We start from the raw sequence: 20,000 nt of genomic DNA on the forward strand, positions 1-20,000 counted from the left end.
TTTATTTGTAGAGTGCCTTACCCAATGTTCCTTCCAGGCTTAAAACGTTCACCGAGCATATTCAAGTATATTATGATAATTATGATGATGTAGTATTTATAGTAGTAGTAGTTGTAGTTGTCGTCCTCGTCGTAGTGGTAGCAGTAGTTGTTGTAGTAGTAGAAGTAGCAGTAGTAGTAGTATTAGCAGCAGCAGCAGCAGCAGTAACAACAGCAGCAGCAGCAGCAGCAGCAGCAGTAGTAGTAGTAGTAGTAGTAGTAGTAGTAGTAGTAGTAGTAGTAAACGTTGAAAAATCCCCAAACAAAACGTGCTCAAAGTTCTTTACAAATGGTCCCTGACCAACAGCAACACGTAACATCTAGAACTACTATTTTATCCCTACAGAGACAACCCTGTGAACGGCCAGGTACTCATTTTTACCTGAGTACGGTGAGAGAATGTGAGCTAAGAGCCTTCTTCAAGGACGATTCAACTATGCGCAGCGATGATCTAACCCCGGGCTTTCCTATCCTAAAGCGACCACAAGACCACATAGCCGCACATAAGTATCATTAGCTTTATTGGTGATAGTAGTAGTAATAGCAGTGTGTATTAATGCTATTAGTATTAGAGTTGTCAGTTGTAGCAGCAGCAGCAGTAGTAGTACTATTAGTAATAGTAGTAGTACTAGTAGTAGTAGTGGTAGTAGTAGTAGTAGTAACAATAATAATAATAATAATAATAATAATAATAATAATAATAATAATAATAATAATAATAATAATAATAATAATAATAATAAGAATAAAAAAAAAAGAAAAGAAGAAGAAAAGAAGAAGAAGAAGAAGAAGAAGAAGAAGAAGAAGAAGAAGAAGAAGAAGAAGAAGAGAGAAGAAGAAAAGAAGAAGAAGAAGAAGAAGAAGAAGAAGAAGAAGGAGAAGAAGAAGAAGAAGAAGAAGAAGAGAAGAAGAGAGAGAAGGAAGAAGAGAGAGAGAAGGAAGAGGAGAAGAAGAAGAAGAAGAAGAAGAAGAAGAGGAAGAGGAAGAGAAGAAGAAGAGAGAAGAAGAAGAAGAAGAAGAAGAAGAAGAAGAAGAAAGAAGAAGAAGAAGAAGAAGAAGAAGAAGAAGAAGAAGAAGAGAAGAAGAAGAGAGAAGAAGAAGAAGAAGAAGAAGAAGAGAAGAAGAAGAAGAAGAAGAAGAAGAAGAAGAGAAGAAGAAGAAGAAGAAGAAGAAGAAGAAGAAGAAGAGAAGAAGAAGAAGAAGAAGAAAAGGAGAGAAGAAGAAGGAAGAGAAGAAAAGGAAAGAGGAAAAGGAGGAGGAGGAGGAGGAGGGGAGGAGAGATAGGAAGGAAAGGAGGAGGAGAGAGAGGAGAAGAAGAGAGAAGAAGAAAGGAAGAAGGAAGAGGAAGGGAGAGAGAGGTGGGGGAGAAGAATAAGGAACAGTGAAAAGGAGGAGGAGGAGGAGGATGGGGCGAAGAACATATGACGAAGGTTTGGAAGAAACAATCATTACTTTTACAACTACGATTTATAAGATTGTATTTCTCTCACTATTTTTCTTATTTGCGGTTAGACCTCTAAAGCACGATACTAACTCGGGTGGAAATACAACAAATACTAAATTCACATGTTGAACATCCTACTGCACGACTTAATTCGCCCTAATGTCTCTACTAAATATCAACTTCCACTTTGTGAATGGGGGTAAGAGCCTGCGTTACGAAAATGCAAAAGCGGGAGATCTCCCGGTCTACCGACTTGGTGGTGTCTGGCGCTTTCGTAATGCGTAGGTAAGGTAGATGGAGCGATGGAACGAGGGTGAACTCGGAAGGGGGTCGGAACTAAGTAATGCTCGTAGACGAGATGGAAAAGATATTTACAGGAGTTTTTCATGTCAAGTTATACTTTTCGGATATTTGGATTGCTATTCTAGTTGATTGATGTGATGTTTTCATAATATAGAATGTTGGAAGTATTAGTGTCGAAATAATTGCTAACGATATCATTCTGGGAAATGTGAGTTAATAGTTTAAAAGTTATTTGTCTTAGACCTAATGACTTTAATGGATAAAAGTAGATAGATAAACAAATAAGTATTATTTTTAACTCGATATAGAAATTAGTATTCAATTCTCCGATAATCACAAGCGTTCAAAAGTTTAATATTCTCAGTGGTTTAATATAATTTATTCTATTCTTTTTCTTCAAGTTGTTTTACTTGTTCTGTCAGATTTTAGTTGGTGCAAACAATGCATGATCCAAAATATACCATGAACTATGCAGCGCGGATGTGAAATGTAGCTCAGAAACAGAAACACGCGTTTCAAGAATCATAGTCTTTCATTTAATATAAAAAAAAATAATTGCAAAGTGCGATTATTTTTTATAAACGTTTTTAAATTGGACAGAAAATGGGCTTTATAAAGGGGACGCCATCTTTTTCTGTGTCCAGTCGATTTTGGACTATTCTCATTCCAGCAGTCCTCATCATTTTGCTCATTATATTCCCTTTATCGGTGGATGCTAATAGGAGATACCGGTCTAGATCCAGATCCCGGCCCAGCCTAAGCTCCTACAAAGCATATTCTCGTAGACAATCAGGGCTACAAGCTGATGAACCCCGGGGGTGAGTATAATATCATATTATTGTCTACAGTTTATAAAAGAATAAATTGATTGAAGATGGCTAATGCTAAATACCCCCCCAATGTGCCAAATTTCCAATTATTCTATTATGAATCGCTGGTTTTATTGATTTTAGTTGAGACGAATGTCTGCTGGTAAATTGGAATTTTACGGAGGAATATTGTTTTTCTATCGACGTATGAAGATTTGATATCCGAACCTAATATGGCATAGTTTAACATTGTTGTAAGGGACAATATTTTGAGTCATGTTTTTGAGATTCCCATTACAACAATGAGCCCATAAGGAATTGGGTTATCAGACCTGCAAATAAGTGCAAGTCGTTTTATTAAACAATGTGCAAGATTGAAAATAAAGTCTCTAACGACTTTAAACAACAAACAGCCACAGTGCCATATTTTTACGAAAGATCAAGTACTTTACAAGTACAGTAGCAGAGCGAAGTTCGAACCGAAATCTTCCGATCCGAAAACGAGCGTCATACTACAAGATCACACAGTCGCACAAAGGTGAAAGATATCATTCAGATTCAACTGTGAAACTTACTAATCGTGGCTACGGTTCAGCTATGTTTATGGGTGTTGACATTTAGTAGGCAATTTCAATAGAGGGTATTTAAACCCTGACATCTTCCATGAGACACCGTATTCGCGCAGTTTTAAAAGATATAGTTGCGTCTACGTGGTCTAGTGGACCATAATGTCCAGGGTTCGAGTCCCGCTTTGAGTGGTGCATAGTTGAGTCCTTTGAAAAAGCTCCTTAGTCACATTCTCTCACCATACTCAAGCGTAAAATGAGTACTTTGCGGTAATATGTCTGGGTGAGCCAGATACCAACAAAGGATCTTAGAATTAAAATGACAAGAAATCGGAAATTTGAGTTTTCTTTAAGTTAAAAAATTATTTCATCGCCTTCAATAGAGGACAAAATCTAATGGAAGTGTCATGGTTTATAATGTAAATTCAATTTTAAGGTTATAAATCAGTCCGACAAAATACCGTTTCGATAAGGTAGATGCGGTTATGTGGTCTAGTGGTATGACACTCGCTTTCGGATCGGAAGGTCCTGGGTTCGAGCCTCGCGCTCGGCGCATAGTTGAGTCCTTGGAAAAGGCTCTTTACTCACATTCTCTCACCGTACTCAGGTGTAAAATGAGTACCTGGCCGGTCACAGCGTTGTCTTTGTCCGAAAAATTGTAATATCGCCTAACAGACGTTATGTCCTACATGTTAAATGTTGCTGTTGACCAGGGACCCCTTGTAAAGCGCTTTGAGCACGTTTAGTGGATATATTATAAAATCTCAATTTAATTTTTTAATTTTAGATCACAAATTGGCAGCGATTCACGATCCTGGAGAATTCAAAGGAGTCTTAGATTTACTTTTTAACAACTTGTGGGGCAATTTAATGGAAACCAAAATGACAATGAAATTGAGCCTCACGTGCTTCACCCAGGCTATCAATAGATACAAATGCTGACAATGATGTACGGATATCAGTCACTACGGAACTCTACAGGGACTCGCTTCACATGCAAAGGGACCGAGATCGATCCCAGATGAAGTCGAGATTTTTTTCCTACCCCCTTGTCAACCCAGCAGTGATTGGGTAGCTGGGTGTGTGTAAGATCTGGTGGAAAGTACTTTGCAATAGACTACCGTTATATCTAAAAGGTAGCAAGAAATCACTATTTCCCGTTTCAGGCTTTAGAAACCGGGATAAAATCTGACACCATTGGGACAAATGGCTCCGAAGGACTACGAAACTCTATGGCAATATCGATGACCACAATCGGAATCCAGCTGTGATCCACTTCAAGGAAATGCAAGAAGGAGAAGATGAAGTCTAAATTTTCTGACCAAAAAAAAAAGTGTTCTACGAAATAACCGCAAAATTGGATTATCTTTGTAGATCGTTCGTTTATCATACTGCGTTGTTCAGTTAAAAACTGCACTGTCTGACTTCAGATCACTGTGTTGTTTATAATAAAGTTAACACACAGTTAGCCTCTTTCTGCATGACCCCGAGTCGTTCTAGGTACATCTGGTCTGCAGAGCACATGAAATGAGATTTTATTGTGCCAAACAGCCAAACAGATTTGTTCTATAAATTATAATACAATAAGTAATGATCATAACATAATGATGACGATAGATACTACTACTACTACTACTACTACTACTACTACTACTACTACTACTACTACTACTACTACTACTACTACTACTAATACTACTACTACTACTACTACGACTACTACTACTACTACTACTACTACTACTACTACTACTACTACTACTAATACTACTGCTACTACTACTACACTACTACTACTACTACTACACTAACTACTACTACTACTACTACTACTACTATACTACACAAAAACAACAACAACAACAACTACTACTACTACTACTACTACTACTACTACTACTACTACTACTACTACTACTACTACTACTAGAGCTCTTATTGCATGATATATATATCATGATATATATATATATATATATTATATATATATATATATATATATATATATAGAGAGAGAGAGAGAGAGAGAGAGAGAGAGAGCGATTGACAGACAGACAGGCAGCGCATACACACACAGAGATAGATAGATAGATAGATAGATAGATAGACAGACAGATATATAGAGAGATAGAGAGATCATATATAGATAGATAGATAGATAGACAGATATATAGAGAGATAGAGAGATCATATAAAATATCTCAGATGCAAGAAATAAAACTGGAAAAATCTAGAAGTCTTTAACCGCTGGACCGTAAGAGATGCAAGCCTGAAATTTCACGAGGTTCAAAGCAATTTATTGAACTTTATGTACACAAAATTTTAAAAAAATTGATGTGATCTGTCAATTTCTCATTTTGCTTAACTCACTAAACCCTAACACCGACTATATCCGTGGTATACCCTAGGTTACTTTTACCCCATGCCTATTTATTACATTGTCTGAGACAAATTAGAGGCGTAGTATCAAAGGTAATGTTCTTAATTTTTACATGTTAATGGTAGTTGAATGACTATCTCTGTACATGCTCATTTTTAATACATTTGTTTCCAATTTTGAAAAGCAGCAAAAAAATCTCTAGGATTGAGTGAGTTAATGACTGTGAGTAGCCTTTTATACATTATCCAATTGATTTTCTTAAGTCTTAGATAATGATTCGATTCCATGAAATTTGATTGAACTTTTTTACTTTAATACAGTGTTTGACAGCATTGTCCGTATTATGCTGTGGTTCATTGACTTATTGGAGACGATTTAATCTTTAGAAACAAATCAAATATGGTTTCTTCGTCGTGTTGAAAATTATTTAACATTGATGAAAGGAACATTTATTCATAAAGCTATCCCAATAGGCCATTTCGTTTTCAACGAGACGGGGTAAATTATAAAACCTGCTAAAAACAAAAGGCGAGTTTGGAAACTTTCGATTTCGTCGTAATGTTTATACGACTTTGGTATAACGGCATAGTACCTTAACCAATCATAGAATCTTAATCAAACTTAGCATTAGTCTTTGTTGTAGTATTTGTAGTAGTAGTAGCAGTAGTAGTAGTAGTATTAGGATTAGTAGTAGTGGTAGTGGTAGTAGTAGTAGTAGTAGTAGTTGTTGTAGTATTATTATTATTAGTAGTTGTAGTATTAGTAGTAGTAGTAGTAGTAGTAGTAGTAGTAGTAGTAGTAGTAGTAGTAGTAGTAGTAGTAGTAGTAGTAGTAGTAGTAGTTAGTATAGTATTGTAGTAGTGTAGATAGTGTTAGTAGTATGTATAGTTGTTGTAGTATTATTTTAGTAGTAGTATGTAGTATATAGTAAGTAGTAGTAGTAGTAGTAGTAGTAGTAGTAGTAGTAGTAGTAGTAGTAGTAGTAGTAGTGTAGTAGTAGTAGTAGTAGTATAGTAGTAGTAGTAGTAGTAGTAGTTAGTAGTAGTAGTAGTAGTAGTAGTAGGTAGTAGTATAGTTAGTAGTAGTAGTAGTAGTAGTAGTAAGTAGTAGTAGTTAGTAGTAGTAGTAGTAGTAGTATAGTAGTAGTAGTTAGTAGTAGTATAGTAGTAAGTAGTAGTAGTAGTAGTAGTAGTAGTAGTAGTAGTAGTAGTAGTAGTAGTAGTGGTGAGGGGGGGGGGGGGCGGTGCTAGTACTCGTGTTCGGTTTTGACCTGTAATATTTAAATTAGTAAATGAATTCGATTGAAACTCGACAACATTTCTCCTATTACCAAAAAAAAAAAATAAAAAAAAATTACATGATATATTTTTGCAAGACAAAAACGCAATTCGTTAGTAAATTAGCTTATTAGAACCATATTAATAACTCCCGAGTCACTCGTATTTTAAACCTAACTCAGCTTCACGAACCCATTAAACACAATGTAAATATCATGAATGCTCCTTTTCAGAAGATGGCGAAAATAACGCAACAAAATCTCACCCTCATCATAACCTTCACCATTTTCAGTGGCTTACTGTCTTTCTATAATTCATTTAAAGCCACGTGCACTTATTCCCAGGTCTGATAACCCAATTCCTTATGGGCTCATTGTTGTAATGGAAATCTAAAAAAAAAAATGACGCAAAATATTTTCCATTACAACAATGTTAAACTAGGCCCATTAGTGGGTTCTGATGTCAGACCTGCATATATGTTAACATGTCGATTTAACCCTCTCCGTACCAGCTAGTTTTAGAATTTCCCCCAAAACTTCACACCCACCCAACACAAGAATAGACTATTCTTACTCAAACAAAAAAGTAACAAGTGCATTCTATACAGAATGTTGTTCAGCAAAATGAGCTCAACAACACAGTGTTTAGTATTTATAGCTGTAATCAAAGCATTTCTAATTTCTATACATTTTGTGATGGACAATAGAAATCAGAACAAGAAAATTGTCGGATGCATCGTAACGAATGTGACCATTTTCCTATGGATGGTAAGGAAAGGATTAAAGCAAAGGATTTTAAAATGTAAACTCACCTAAGTCCAAAACAAAACAAAAACAAACAAACAAACAAAAATAACATAAGGATTTTTAAGTATTCCGAAACTGAAGTCAAGAAAGGATGTCAATTTCACAAAATTGAAACTTGTCTCTTTGACAACTAAATAGAGACAAAAACAATAGATAAAACCAGAAATATAAGGCTGTGGGGCTCAAGAATCATGAATCATCACTTTGAGAATTACTATGATACACAACTGAAACTAAACAACATATTATGTTGTACGTCATTACGATAAATTTCTGTTATTCATGTGTGATTTAATAAAACCTCGCCAATATCAAATGAATTTGCGATTGTGTAATAACCTACTGAGATACAAATTTCATGATTTAGATTCACAAGGTTTTAAAGAAATCCAATTAAAGTAACATGCAGGTCTGTCAGACGGTCGATAAGAAATTTAAAGAAACGCGAGCACTTGAGTTTTGAAACGAATCATATTAGTAGTAGTAGTGCTAGTACTAGTACTAATAATAGTGGTAGTAGTAGTAGTAGTAGTAGTAGTAGTAGTAGTAGTAGTAGTAGTAGTAGTAGTACTAGTACTAATAGTAGTGGTAGTAGTAGTAGTAGTAGTAGTAGTAGTAGTAGTAGTATTAGTAGTACTAGTACTAATAGTAGCAGCAGTAGTCGTAGTCGTAGTAGTAGTAGTAGTAGTAGTAGTAGTAGTAGTAGTAGTAGTAGCAGTAGTAGTAGTAGTAGTAGTAGTAGTAGTAGTAGTAGTAGTAGTAGTAGTAGTAGTAGTAGTAGTAGTTTTTGTGGAACATGTCTCGTCAGGTCCCGTCCTAAATATTAAGCGTTGTTGTTGGCTTGGGACCCCTTCTAAAGTCCTTTGAGGCCGTTTAGTGGATAGTGCGATATATAAATGATCAAGTTTAAGTACAAGTTTAGGTGAAACCTTTTAGTCCTTATATTTGATCAGTTCATGAAAGAAACATTCTCTGGTCAAAATGTTAAAAATATTTTGTTGTTCGAGTATCGGAATAAATACAAATAAACAAAAATGAAAATAAAATTACCTATTACCATTATTCATCTCAGGAAATCCCGGTAGCTGATTTTGTAGATCGCTCGCTTCACATGCAAAGGGACCGAGATCGATCCCGGGTGAAGTCGATTTTTTTCCCCGTATCCCCCTTCCCCTGTCCACTCATTGGGTAGATGGATCTGTTAAATCTGGCGTAAAGTACTTTGCGATAAACAAGATATCATTATTGTGCGTTTCACGCTTTAGAAACCGGGATAAACCCATGCTCCATGGGTCTAATAACTCTGAAGGACTACTTTTAAAATTCATCTCCAAAGGGAAATTTGTTTCTAAGATCTATTCCAAGACTGCAGCAAAGTGAACTATGGCGAAGTGACTTGCTCAAGGCCACACATATCGGTGGGTAGTCATAGTCGGTACCTTTCAGGTAAGAAGCAAAAAACCACGCCGCTAAACTCATTTGTCAGTATCGCTCTAAATTTCCGCTACAAAATTTCAAGTCCTTCCGGGGTTTTATTGATTTAAACGCAGAAACATTGAGGAAACATCCCTAAACATTACCACCAAAATAATTAATTGGCAACTATAAATAGTTTGATGGCAGTCATGCAACAATTTCAATTGTTTTCAACTGAGTGTTTAAGCAATGCCTTTACGTTTTATGTATATATCATATTATGTTATCATTCGAGATTTTACTTATTCCTACAGAAGTTGCAGTGTTTTTAATTCTACAACATAATTTCTTTTCCATTTTCCCTCCCCTCTCTTATTCTCTCAATCTCTCTTTTTTTCTCTCTCTTTCCCTCTCTTTCTCTCTCTTTCTTTCTCTCTCTCTCTCTCTCTCTCTCTCTCTCTCTCTCTCCCTCTCTCCTCCCCTTCTCTCTTATTTTGTTTTAGGATTCGTTTATATAAACCTGTTTACATATTTTTTTCGAAGCCTAAACAACCCATCCATCTCTTTCATTAATTCGAGAGCCATGCAACAACTAATTACGTCAAAAAACAAGTCTTCTGATATTCTCTAGAAAGAAAGCTAGAAGAAAAATAATTCCTTTAAGCCTCTATGTTGGTACATTCGACAAGATTTGGGGTCATCTTTAATAGTTCGATGTTTGTCCCGATAGCTCAGTAGGTAGAGCACTCGCTTCACACGTAAAGGGACCGAGATCAATCCTTGAGAAGTCGAATATTTTTATGACCCTTTACCATTCCAGAGTAATGGTATAACTGGGTCTGATAGCAACCGTCCTATCCAATTATCTTGTCTTATAGGAAGCAATTGATATTGTCCATTTCACGCTATAGAAACCGGGATAAACTCCAGCTTCATTGCCCTTAAGGACTACTAATAGTCCGATATACGTATTCGAGATAAACAGTGAAGAGAAAAACGATATGTTTGTCAGCACGACAGGATAATAGATATAGATGTAAAGCAAGCTTGGAAAGGGCGAAATATATCACAGCTAACTAGAAAGTTGAAAAATGGAAACAGGTGTAAAGCTTAACCACATTTCTGTCGTAGTTTGAAAAATAACATTTTAAATATTTTGACCAGAAAACTCGACCTCCAATTTTCGATCGACTTGTATTGCAATCCTCTTGTAAAAAACATTCAAACCTGGGACTTCGAGGAAATCCTAGGTTCGAGAGTTTTTTTCTTTTTTGACAAGATGAGTGTCAGTTTACTTGATCGATATTTGAAGGACGAGATTTATGGCCAAAATTTTACAAATTGTTTTTCTTTATTTCAGAGTAGCACGTCAGATTTAGAACAGAGAGATTTGCATTATCTATATTTATCGTATCGTTCTTGGCTCACTCTATCCTAATCAAATAAACACTGGCTAGGTGGGGTCTATTTTTAAAATTTATAAATTAGAATGTTTTCCTTGTTTTCGTTTGTTATGTGCATGTAAGAAGGAAATGATTAATAGACTTATTTTGTTGTCTAGTTTCATGCATTATGATTGTGTTTGTGTGTATGGGTGTGTGCGAGTTAATGGGTCTGTGTGTGTGTGTGTGTGTGTGTGTGTGTGTGTGGGTGTATGTGTTTGTGTGTGTTTGTATGTTGCGCGTCCTTTCATTTGATGTGTAAAAAGGAGAAAAAAGAGAGAGAGAGAGAGAGAGAAAGAGAGAGAGAGAGAGAGAGAGCGAGAGAGAGAGAGAGAGAGAGAGAGAGAGAGAGAGAGAGAGAGAGAGAGAGAGAGAGAGAGAGAGAGAGAGTCGAAAGGAGCAAGGTGGTTGAATGGATGATTTAAAAAGCGAGAGGATCCAATTTTGACTTCAATCAGTTAATCTACCCCCCCCCCCCCCCCACAGCCATTGAACAATATATTTTTTCTAAATTTGCTCACTTAGATGACCGCAGTGATTCTTTTTTTTAAATTGACATAGTGTGTTTCTCCGAACACTGTAGTCTCGATAGGTTTCAACAGTCGTGACGTCACTTCCTGCGTAATGACGCATAGTAACTTAGTAACTATCGGAACAATAGCGGACGCTCTTTTGAAATACTTCTCCGACGAGCGTAAAAGTGTATCCAGAGGAGAGCAACATTATAAATCTGATCATGTTTTGACTTTTATACATTATGATCACTAAGCACTTTATAAATGGTTAGGCGATATTACAATTTTTTTCCCAAGAGAGACAACGCAGTTAACGGCCAGGTACTCATTTTACACCTGAGTACGGTGAGAGAATGTGAGTAAAGAACCTGTTCCAAGGACTCAACTATGCGCTTGGCTAAGAAACTCACAACATTGCAATCCGGAAGTATAACGGACCAACACACAAAACTAGCCTTGAAATTTATAGTTCGGTTCTGAGAAGCACTCATACACGTGTATGGCAAATACTAATAGCAAAGACCTGAGTGACGTCATCTTCGTTCAATCTTTCGAATAATTGCTCTTGCGAAATATAATTTTAATCAACCATTGCTTGCACGGGGTAGAGAAAGTTTTGTTCTGAGTGATTACGGTGAAACCGTGAAAATGCGCTATTAGATGTAAATGTTTATTGTTGTACATCACAATTTTTATTTTCAAGGTCCTTCCATTATTATTTTTGGATTTAATTGTTTTTTATCCAACACACACATACATAATACATACATTCATACATACATACATACATACATACATACATACATACATACATACATACATACATACATACATACATACATACATACATATATAATATATATATATATATATATATATATATATATATATATATATATATATATATGTGTATTGAATCGTGTTGGATACAAATATGGTACGAATAGTGCTCGACATGTAGCGATGGAGCGAATTATTATTTTAATATTTACCACAATGTTGGAGTCAGTCAACATCGATGTTTCAGGCCTTTTCAGCCATCGTTAGGACTGTGTGTTACATGAGTTTGGTTTGTTGTGTGTTGTTGCTTGTTGAAGTGGTTCCGTAGGTTTGTTGTTGATTAGTAAGTGTTTCCGTCTATGTGGACAGCTATTGTACATCTCATTTTTCGTGTTGAGAGTGGCTTCATGAGGGTGTTTGATTATAGTATAGTTCTCGTCCAGGCATAAGCTACATTGTTTTGATGAAGGTGTGTATCCTGTTGCAGTTCCTGTACTTAATTGATACACACTTTCCAAAAAAACGACAAGCTACATAAAACTATCAATAGGAATACCATAAAAATAAGCTACTCGTGTATGCGCAACATAGAACAAATAATTGCAAGCCACAACAAAAAAATATTAATAAACCACCGACAAGAGCAAAACCCACCCACCAGAAAATGCAACTGCAGAAATAAGGAACATTGCCCGCTAAACAAACAATGTTTAGAATCAAGTTTAATTTACCAAGCCACAGTCACGAAACAAACCAGCAAGAAAAATATGTAGGACTAACGGAAAATAATTTCAAAACAAGATACAACCTCCACACCTCAACATTTAGAAACACTAACAAAAAAACATCCACAAAACTCAGCGAACATAATTGGAAATTAAAAGACAACAAAGTAGACCACAACATTTCATGGAAAATTTATATCTAAAACAACAGGATACACACCATCATCAAAACAATGTAGCTTATGCGTGGAAGAGAAATATACTATAATCAAACACCCTCATGAAGCCACACTCAACAAGAAAAATGAGATTACAATAGCTGTCCACATAGACGGAAACACTTACTAATCAACTACAATCCTACGGAACCACTTCAACAAGCAACAACACACAACAAACCAAACTCATGTAACACACAGTCCTGACGATGGCTGAAAAGGCCTGAAACATCGATGTAGACTGACTCCAACATTGTGGCAAATATTAATATTATATATATATATATATATATTATATAAAATATATACAGACATAAATACATAAATACATACATACATACATACATCCATAAATACATACATACATACATACATACATACATACATACATACATACATACATACATACACATACATACATACATACATACATACATACATACATACACACACACGCACACATGTATATATATATATATATATATATATATACATATATATATATATATATATATATATGTAATATATTACATATATAAATACACACACATATATATATGTATATATATATACATATATATATGTGTGTGTGTGTATATATTACATATACATATATATACTATTTATATTTCCTGCTTGCCCGAAACAGGACAACTTACAGCTCTAAACAAAACAAAATAAAAGGCAACTCAAATTGGAAACAAGGTGAAAAAAGCCTGTCCGTTAAGAGCGTCTTGGAATGTTTATGGTTTCTTTTCACCACATTTCCACCACATCTAAACATTGTTACACATGTCAATGCTTAACATATTTTATAATTATTATAAAAAGAAATACATCAACAAACTTGGCTGCCAGAAAACACCTTCTTAATCTGTAAGAGTTGCCAGATTGTCACAGTGTATTGCCAAATAGAATATAATATTGTATTTTCATAATTGGATTCAATAGTCTGATGTCATGTCGCCCAGCAACGGAGGCCATCGGGGTTCTAAATAAAGAAAATCTGTACTTTTTATTCATCATGCTGGCTAGAACTTTTCATATGTCTTGTGATCAGAATGTGTAAAAGTCAAAACATGATCAGATTTACAATGTTTATTTCCTCTGGATACGCTTTTCACGCTCGTCGGAGAAATATTTCAAAGGCGTCCGCCATTGTTCCATAGTTTAGAGCCAGTTACTTAGTTACCATGCGTCATTACGAGGGAAGTGACGTTGCGACTGTTGAAGCGTATTTGCAAGCTCTAACACACTTTCTAAATACAAATTGAAAGAAACTCGGTCTCATCATAGATATTCTTCTTTACAGGGCTTATTTCATTCCTCCATCAAGGAATACACGTGGAATGTCCTCCTTCATTTCCCCCTTGGTCTTCCTCTCTTCCTCTTGCTGTCGGGTATCCATATTATTAGTGCAAGTCTTGGGAGGTTCGGCATTCTTCAGACATGTTCTATCCGTCTCCATCTCCCAGCTGGCCATAACATGGAACCAAATGAAGATTTTCTTATCATACGGCTGGCCTATGAGGAGTTGTTCTTGTGCTAACCATCTTACAATATCCGTCTGTCTATTGTCAGGTCCCTACTCATTATCATATTATGAATCGAGTGTGTTTTACGTGCGTTACACCCAAGAACACAATCACGGGGCCAGAGTTTTACTATAATTTCCAATCATCTACTTGAACTATCAACATTCAGCATTGCTTGTTTTTAAAATAAGACGAAGAAATCTGCCCGGACATAATGCAACGCAAAAACATATCATATCTTATCGTAATCATATCATATCAGTAATATGGCTTTAAAATGGACCGAGTCGTCCTTAAATGCCATTAAAACATAAATAATAATAAATTGGACAATACACATCGCATAATATTCTTTGAAATAAAAATCTTAACATGAGATACATTTAGCATTTTTTTTCACATCCACACCACAATCAATTTTCAAAGACGTGTTTGACATTTTAACTAATAACTATATGACAAACCCGCGTTCTGTGGTTTACATTCAGACATAATACAACGCGAAAACATTATATCATATTATAAAATGGCTTTAAAACGGACCGTGTGTTCCTTAAATGCCCTTAAAACATCAATAATAATATATTGGACATGACACATCGCATATTCTTTGAAATAAAAATATTAACATGAGATACATTTAGCATTTTTCTCACACCCACACCACAAAACCTTTTTTCAAAGACGTATTTGACATTTTAACTTAAAACTATCTGGCAAACCCGCTTTTTGTGGTTTACAATCTTGACATTCTGAAATAAATTACATTAGAGGATAGATGATGACAAGCCCAATTTATGCTGCAATCTATGTGAATTCCATTATCACTCGCCAGGTGGGCACCGATTAGAAAAAGAAAATTATTGATAGAAAGAGGTTCAATAACATTCTCACCAATTCAGGATGCCAAAACAATTGATGCTTCCACTTAATGAGCACGTGACCTCTTGTTGCTATGCCTGGCAAGCTATGAAAATGAATGCATTTTTACTATAATTTTCTTAGAGTTCTCGGGTATTCAATCAACATAGTTCTTACCCTTTTTAAAATTACGTCAGCTAGCGTATATTATATTTAACAACTAATCAAATAAAAATTTCGTGGTTCTATTTTTTAATCAAAAAATAAAATAATAAATACCGCTGCGGCTGCTTGTTTATGCCCCTGTCATCGACCGATAACCATGAACCGACCAGCCATAGCCAACTTCAATACTTGCCTACCACCTGAACCAATCAGACCCACATAACATCATGAACATCACTCACAAAATACACAGTGATAGGAAAATGGAACTGACCAAAGCCGCCCCGTCATTGGTTGAAATTTTCACATTGACTAAATAGCAAGAACAAAGTCTTCGAATTATTTGAGTAATATTGCCCGGATGATCGTTTCTTAAATAGGTTTATATTTAATATCTAATACATTTTAAAATAACATATCATCATAACATATCATAGAAAGGGTTGTTTAGGTCAAAAACTTTTATAAATAAAATAAATAAAAATAAAATTCCCTTTATTCATCCCCAAGGGGAAATTTGTCTTTAGGGTCTATTCCAAGGGAAGACTGGAATAACCCAGGCGTCAGCCGCAGTGCAGCGCCGCAAAGTGAGCTAGGGCTAGGTGATTTGCTCAAGGCCACACAGCGCAGCGGCGGGTGATCGAACTCGTTACCTTTTGGATACGAAGCAAAGACCGTACCACTGAGCCACGCTGCCCCTAATTAAATGGCCTGTGAGAAAAGAGAGGTTCAGGTAAAAAATCTCCTGATATGATCTTAACTATGATTATCAACTTACACCATGAGCAATTAAAAATATTATAACAATTGAACACATATTCATCAAATACACTAAGTTATGGAGCTCTTTGACAACTGCACCTTTGAGGTGATTTATACTTTTGGAGTCTTTGGTTATAAGATTTAAACTGTTCCATGTCTTAAATAGACGTTATGGTACTAGCATCTACATATAGAATGGCTGAGGAGAAGGAGGTGGAGGAGGTGGAGAAGAAGAAGAAGAAGAAGAAGAAGAAGAAGAAGAAGAAGAAGAAGAAGAAGAAGAAGAAGAAAAGAAGAAGAAGAAGAAGAAGAAGAAGAGAAGAAGAAGAAAGAAGAAGAAGAAGAAGAAGAAGAAGAAGAAGAAGAAGAAGAAGAAGAAGAAGAAGAAGGAGGAGAGGAGGAGAGGAGGAGGAGGAGAAGAAGAAGAAGAAGAAGAAGAAGAAGAAGAAGAAGAAGAAGAAGAAGAAGAAGAAGAAGAAGAAGAGAAGAAGAAGAAGAAGAAGAAGGAAGAAGAAGAAGAAGAAGAAGAAGAAAGAAGAAGAAGAAGAAGAAAGAAGAAGAAGAAGAGAAGAAGAAGAAGAAGAAGAAGAAGAAGAAGAAGAAGAAGAAGAAGAAGAAGAAGAAGAAGAAGAAGAAGAAAGAAGAAGAAAGAAGAAGAAGAAGAAGAAGAAGAAGAAGGAAGAAAGAAGAAGAAGAAGAAGAAGAAGAAGAAGAAGAAGAAGAAGAAGAAGAAGAAGAAGAAGAGAAGAAGAAAAAGAAGAAGAAGAAGAAGAAGAAGAAGAAGAAGAAGAAGAAGAAGAAGAAGAAGAAGAAGAAGAAGAAGAAGAAGGAGAAGAAAAAGAAGAAGGAGATAAACCATCAATATGGTAAAACAAAAGAAATACAATTTAAAAAAGCAAAACAAATAGAAACAGGAACAAAAGGTATACGGTCCAAGGTACAATGTCCAAATAACCAAATAATACGCGATAATTTGACATGAAACTTGAATGAACTGGTCTCTGTCCTTTACAGGAACTCTAAACTTTTCTGCTTGAGAAAACCAAAAACATACAAACCACCGATACTCTGGGCCAGTCACCCTTTCTTGTAGTGCGGGGCGGTCCTTGGCAAGCTTAAGGACCACGGTCCTACGGTCCCTGGGAAATGAAAACCGCAAGGACCGGTCCTAGGACCGGCGGTCCTTTTCGACATTGAACATTCCTGAGAGACCGTTTTGACCTTTGGGACCATGGGATCGTTCATTCTTGAACCGTTAAAGACCGCTACACGATGAAAACCGTGGTCTACAGGAGTAAAACACACGGAGTAGTCACACTCATTTCAAATTGTAACCTAATTAGAGAAGAGGGGTGATGCCTTCTTTATTTGATCACAGTACTTCATTGTTACTTCGATAATTTAGCGTGAATAAAATTTGAAATTTATCCCCATTAACGGAGATAATGGAATCACCCAAGGCGTTGATCGAGTTGTTCGTGGCGTTTATACACACACGCAACTCCTACCCCCCCCCCCCCACACACACACACACATGAGAGGGCAGCGAGCATTGAAGAGTAAGAGAGAGACGTGAAGTTATAATAAGAGGGGGTGGATGCGGTAATAAGTAATAAGTAATAAGTGGGGTCGATGGTGACTTTTCGCCAGATCTAACAAACCCAGCTACCCATTCACTGCTGAGTAGACAGGGATTCAGAAAAAAACTCGACTGCACCCGGGATCGATCTCTGGCCCTTTGCGTATAAAGAGAGTGCTCTATCAACTGAGCTATCGGGGTCCCCAAATATTCTATTGGACCTTTTAAAAATACAGACGTTATAACTGGGTTTTTTTGGAAGGAAGAAACTAATGAAACTCATATTATTTGATTAGTTAAAACACCAAACGAAATTTTAATATTATTGTATTATTTTAAATGACAACAATGCGATAGAAAGGAGTGGCGACAAGAGATGGACAAAGGAAAACCAAAAAATCAGACTTGCAACTTGCTAGGTTTGAGACACACACACACACACACACACACACACACACACATCTTTAGTAGTCACATACATTTCAAACAATAACCCATTAGAGAAGAGGGGTCATGCCTTCATCATAGATCATTGTCATTGCGATCATTATGGTGTAGTAAATTTTGAAATTTACCCCGTATAATGGAATCGTCCAAGGCGTGCGCCTCCTGTTCCCCCCATCTCACACACGAAAGGGCGGTTTGCGGAGTGGAGGGAGGTGGTCGTCTGCCTCTATGGTCGTCTGTGTCGTTTAGTGTATGGCAAAGGGGGGTGGGTGCGATTAATTAAGTGGGATGGGTGATGATTGGTGGAAGATAGGCAAAGGACCGAGGCAACGAATCGCTGGGGAAATAGTATGGCGCCAGACCGTTGAAAGGTGATAAGAAGTGAGGACCGCCGGCGGTCTTCCTCTTTGGGACCGGACCACGGTTCACAGCTAAAAGACCGTGGGACCGGTCCTCGGTCCGGTCCTCAGCGCGGCACTACTTTCTTGACAGATGTAAACCGGAAGTATCAGAGAATAGTGACGTCTACCGCCTGAATGTAAATGTTTAGATGAAGCAGCGATGCAAAAAGGGCGTTTTATTTACTCGAATGGTTCGGGGTGTAAGGGTTAACTGAGAAAAACGCTGACGTAGCTTGATACAGAATTGATCTCCCTTTTAGTACTATAGCATACTGATACTGTGCGTTTAGTTTATTTACTCACAACAATCCGCCAGCCGGATATAATGTATCAACACACAAAACTTAAACGTTTAGAGAATGATTATTACAATTTAGTGAAAACTACTCATATACATGTCTGGCTAAAAACAATAACAAAGGGCTGATTGACGTCAAGTTCATTCTATGTTAAAACTGACATAGGGCGTCCAATTAGCTCAGTTAGCAGAGCGCCAGCTCCACACGTAAAGGGACCGGTATCGATACCGGGTGTAGTCGAGATTTTTTTTTTTCTGATTCCATCCCTTTGCCGACCCTTCCTTCAGTGATTGGGTAGCTTGGTCTGGTAGATCTGGCGGAAAGTACGATGTGAATGACTAATGTCTTGTCCAAAGAGTAGCAAGCAATCGTTATTTTCTTTTTAATGCTAGAGAAACTCAGATAACATCTGGCTCCATGAGACATATTAATCTCGAGGTGTTATTTTTTAACTACATCGAGCACGCTAATATTTTTTGTATGTTTTTTTTTTCTTGTATTGTTCTCTTTGCTTTGTCTGGCACTGTTTCATGCACGCTTTTCCAGAGCTTTACCTAAACAATATTGCGGTGGAGTCGCGTCTTCGATCACAACGCCTTAGAGACGAAACACTCTTTAGATAGTGCGGCTATGTTGTCTTGTGCGGCTATTATTGTGGTGTTCGGAAGGTCCAGGATTCGAGTCCCGCTCTGAATGACACAGAGTTGAGTCCTTGGTAAAAGGCTGTTTTCTCACATTCTCTCACTGTACTGAAGGGTAAAATGAGTACTTGGCCCTTAACAAGCCCAGGTCTCTGTCCGAAAAAATTGTAATATGGATATAACAGGCATCTTGTCTCGGTCCTACATGTTGAATGTTGTTGGCAAGGGAGCCACTGTAAAGCGCTTTGAGAATGTTATGTGTTTATTGCGCTATATTCAAGTGTTTCAAAGTATACGAAGGGATATTTTCGTCCATCCTATTTATTGTCACCCACCATGTCAATCTGGTATTAGGTCGGAATAAAAAAACAAACTTGAGCTTTTATATAACTCATATATCCACTAAACGTGCTCAAAGCGCTTTACAATGGGTCCCTGGCCACAGCAACACTTAACATGTAGGACAGGACATGATGCCCGTTAGGCGATATTGCAATTTTTTCGGATAGAGACAACGCTGTTAACGGCCAGGTAATCATATTACATATGAGTAAAGTGAGAGAATCTGAGTAAAGAGGCTTTTCCAAGGAC

At 36.6% G+C, this 20,000-nt stretch overlaps 1 protein-coding gene across 2 annotated transcripts in view; it reads left to right on the forward strand.

Moving 5' to 3' along the window:
* Positions 1–1,774: 1,774 nt before the first annotated feature.
* LOC144964268 (fibrillin-1-like) overlaps positions 1,775–20,000 on the forward strand; it is a 117,552-nt gene continuing 99,326 nt past the window's right edge. The window contains exons 1-2 of one of the 2 annotated variants that reach the window (XM_078898351.1): positions 1,775–1,993; positions 2,208–2,603. In XM_078898351.1, the coding sequence (XP_078754477.1) occupies positions 2,389–2,603 (215 nt within the window). In that variant the 5' untranslated portion in view covers positions 1,775–1,993; positions 2,208–2,388. Of the gene's footprint in view, positions 1,994–2,186; positions 2,604–20,000 lie in introns of both variants that reach the window. The other variant, XM_078898350.1, reaches the window with a different exon arrangement.

The sequence above is a fragment of the Berghia stephanieae genome, chromosome 2, assembly GCF_034508935.2.
Source record: "Berghia stephanieae isolate SIO BIC M18660-M18661 chromosome 2, UCSD_Bste_1.3, whole genome shotgun sequence".
NCBI classification, from domain to species: domain Eukaryota; kingdom Metazoa; phylum Mollusca; class Gastropoda; order Nudibranchia; family Aeolidiidae; genus Berghia; species Berghia stephanieae.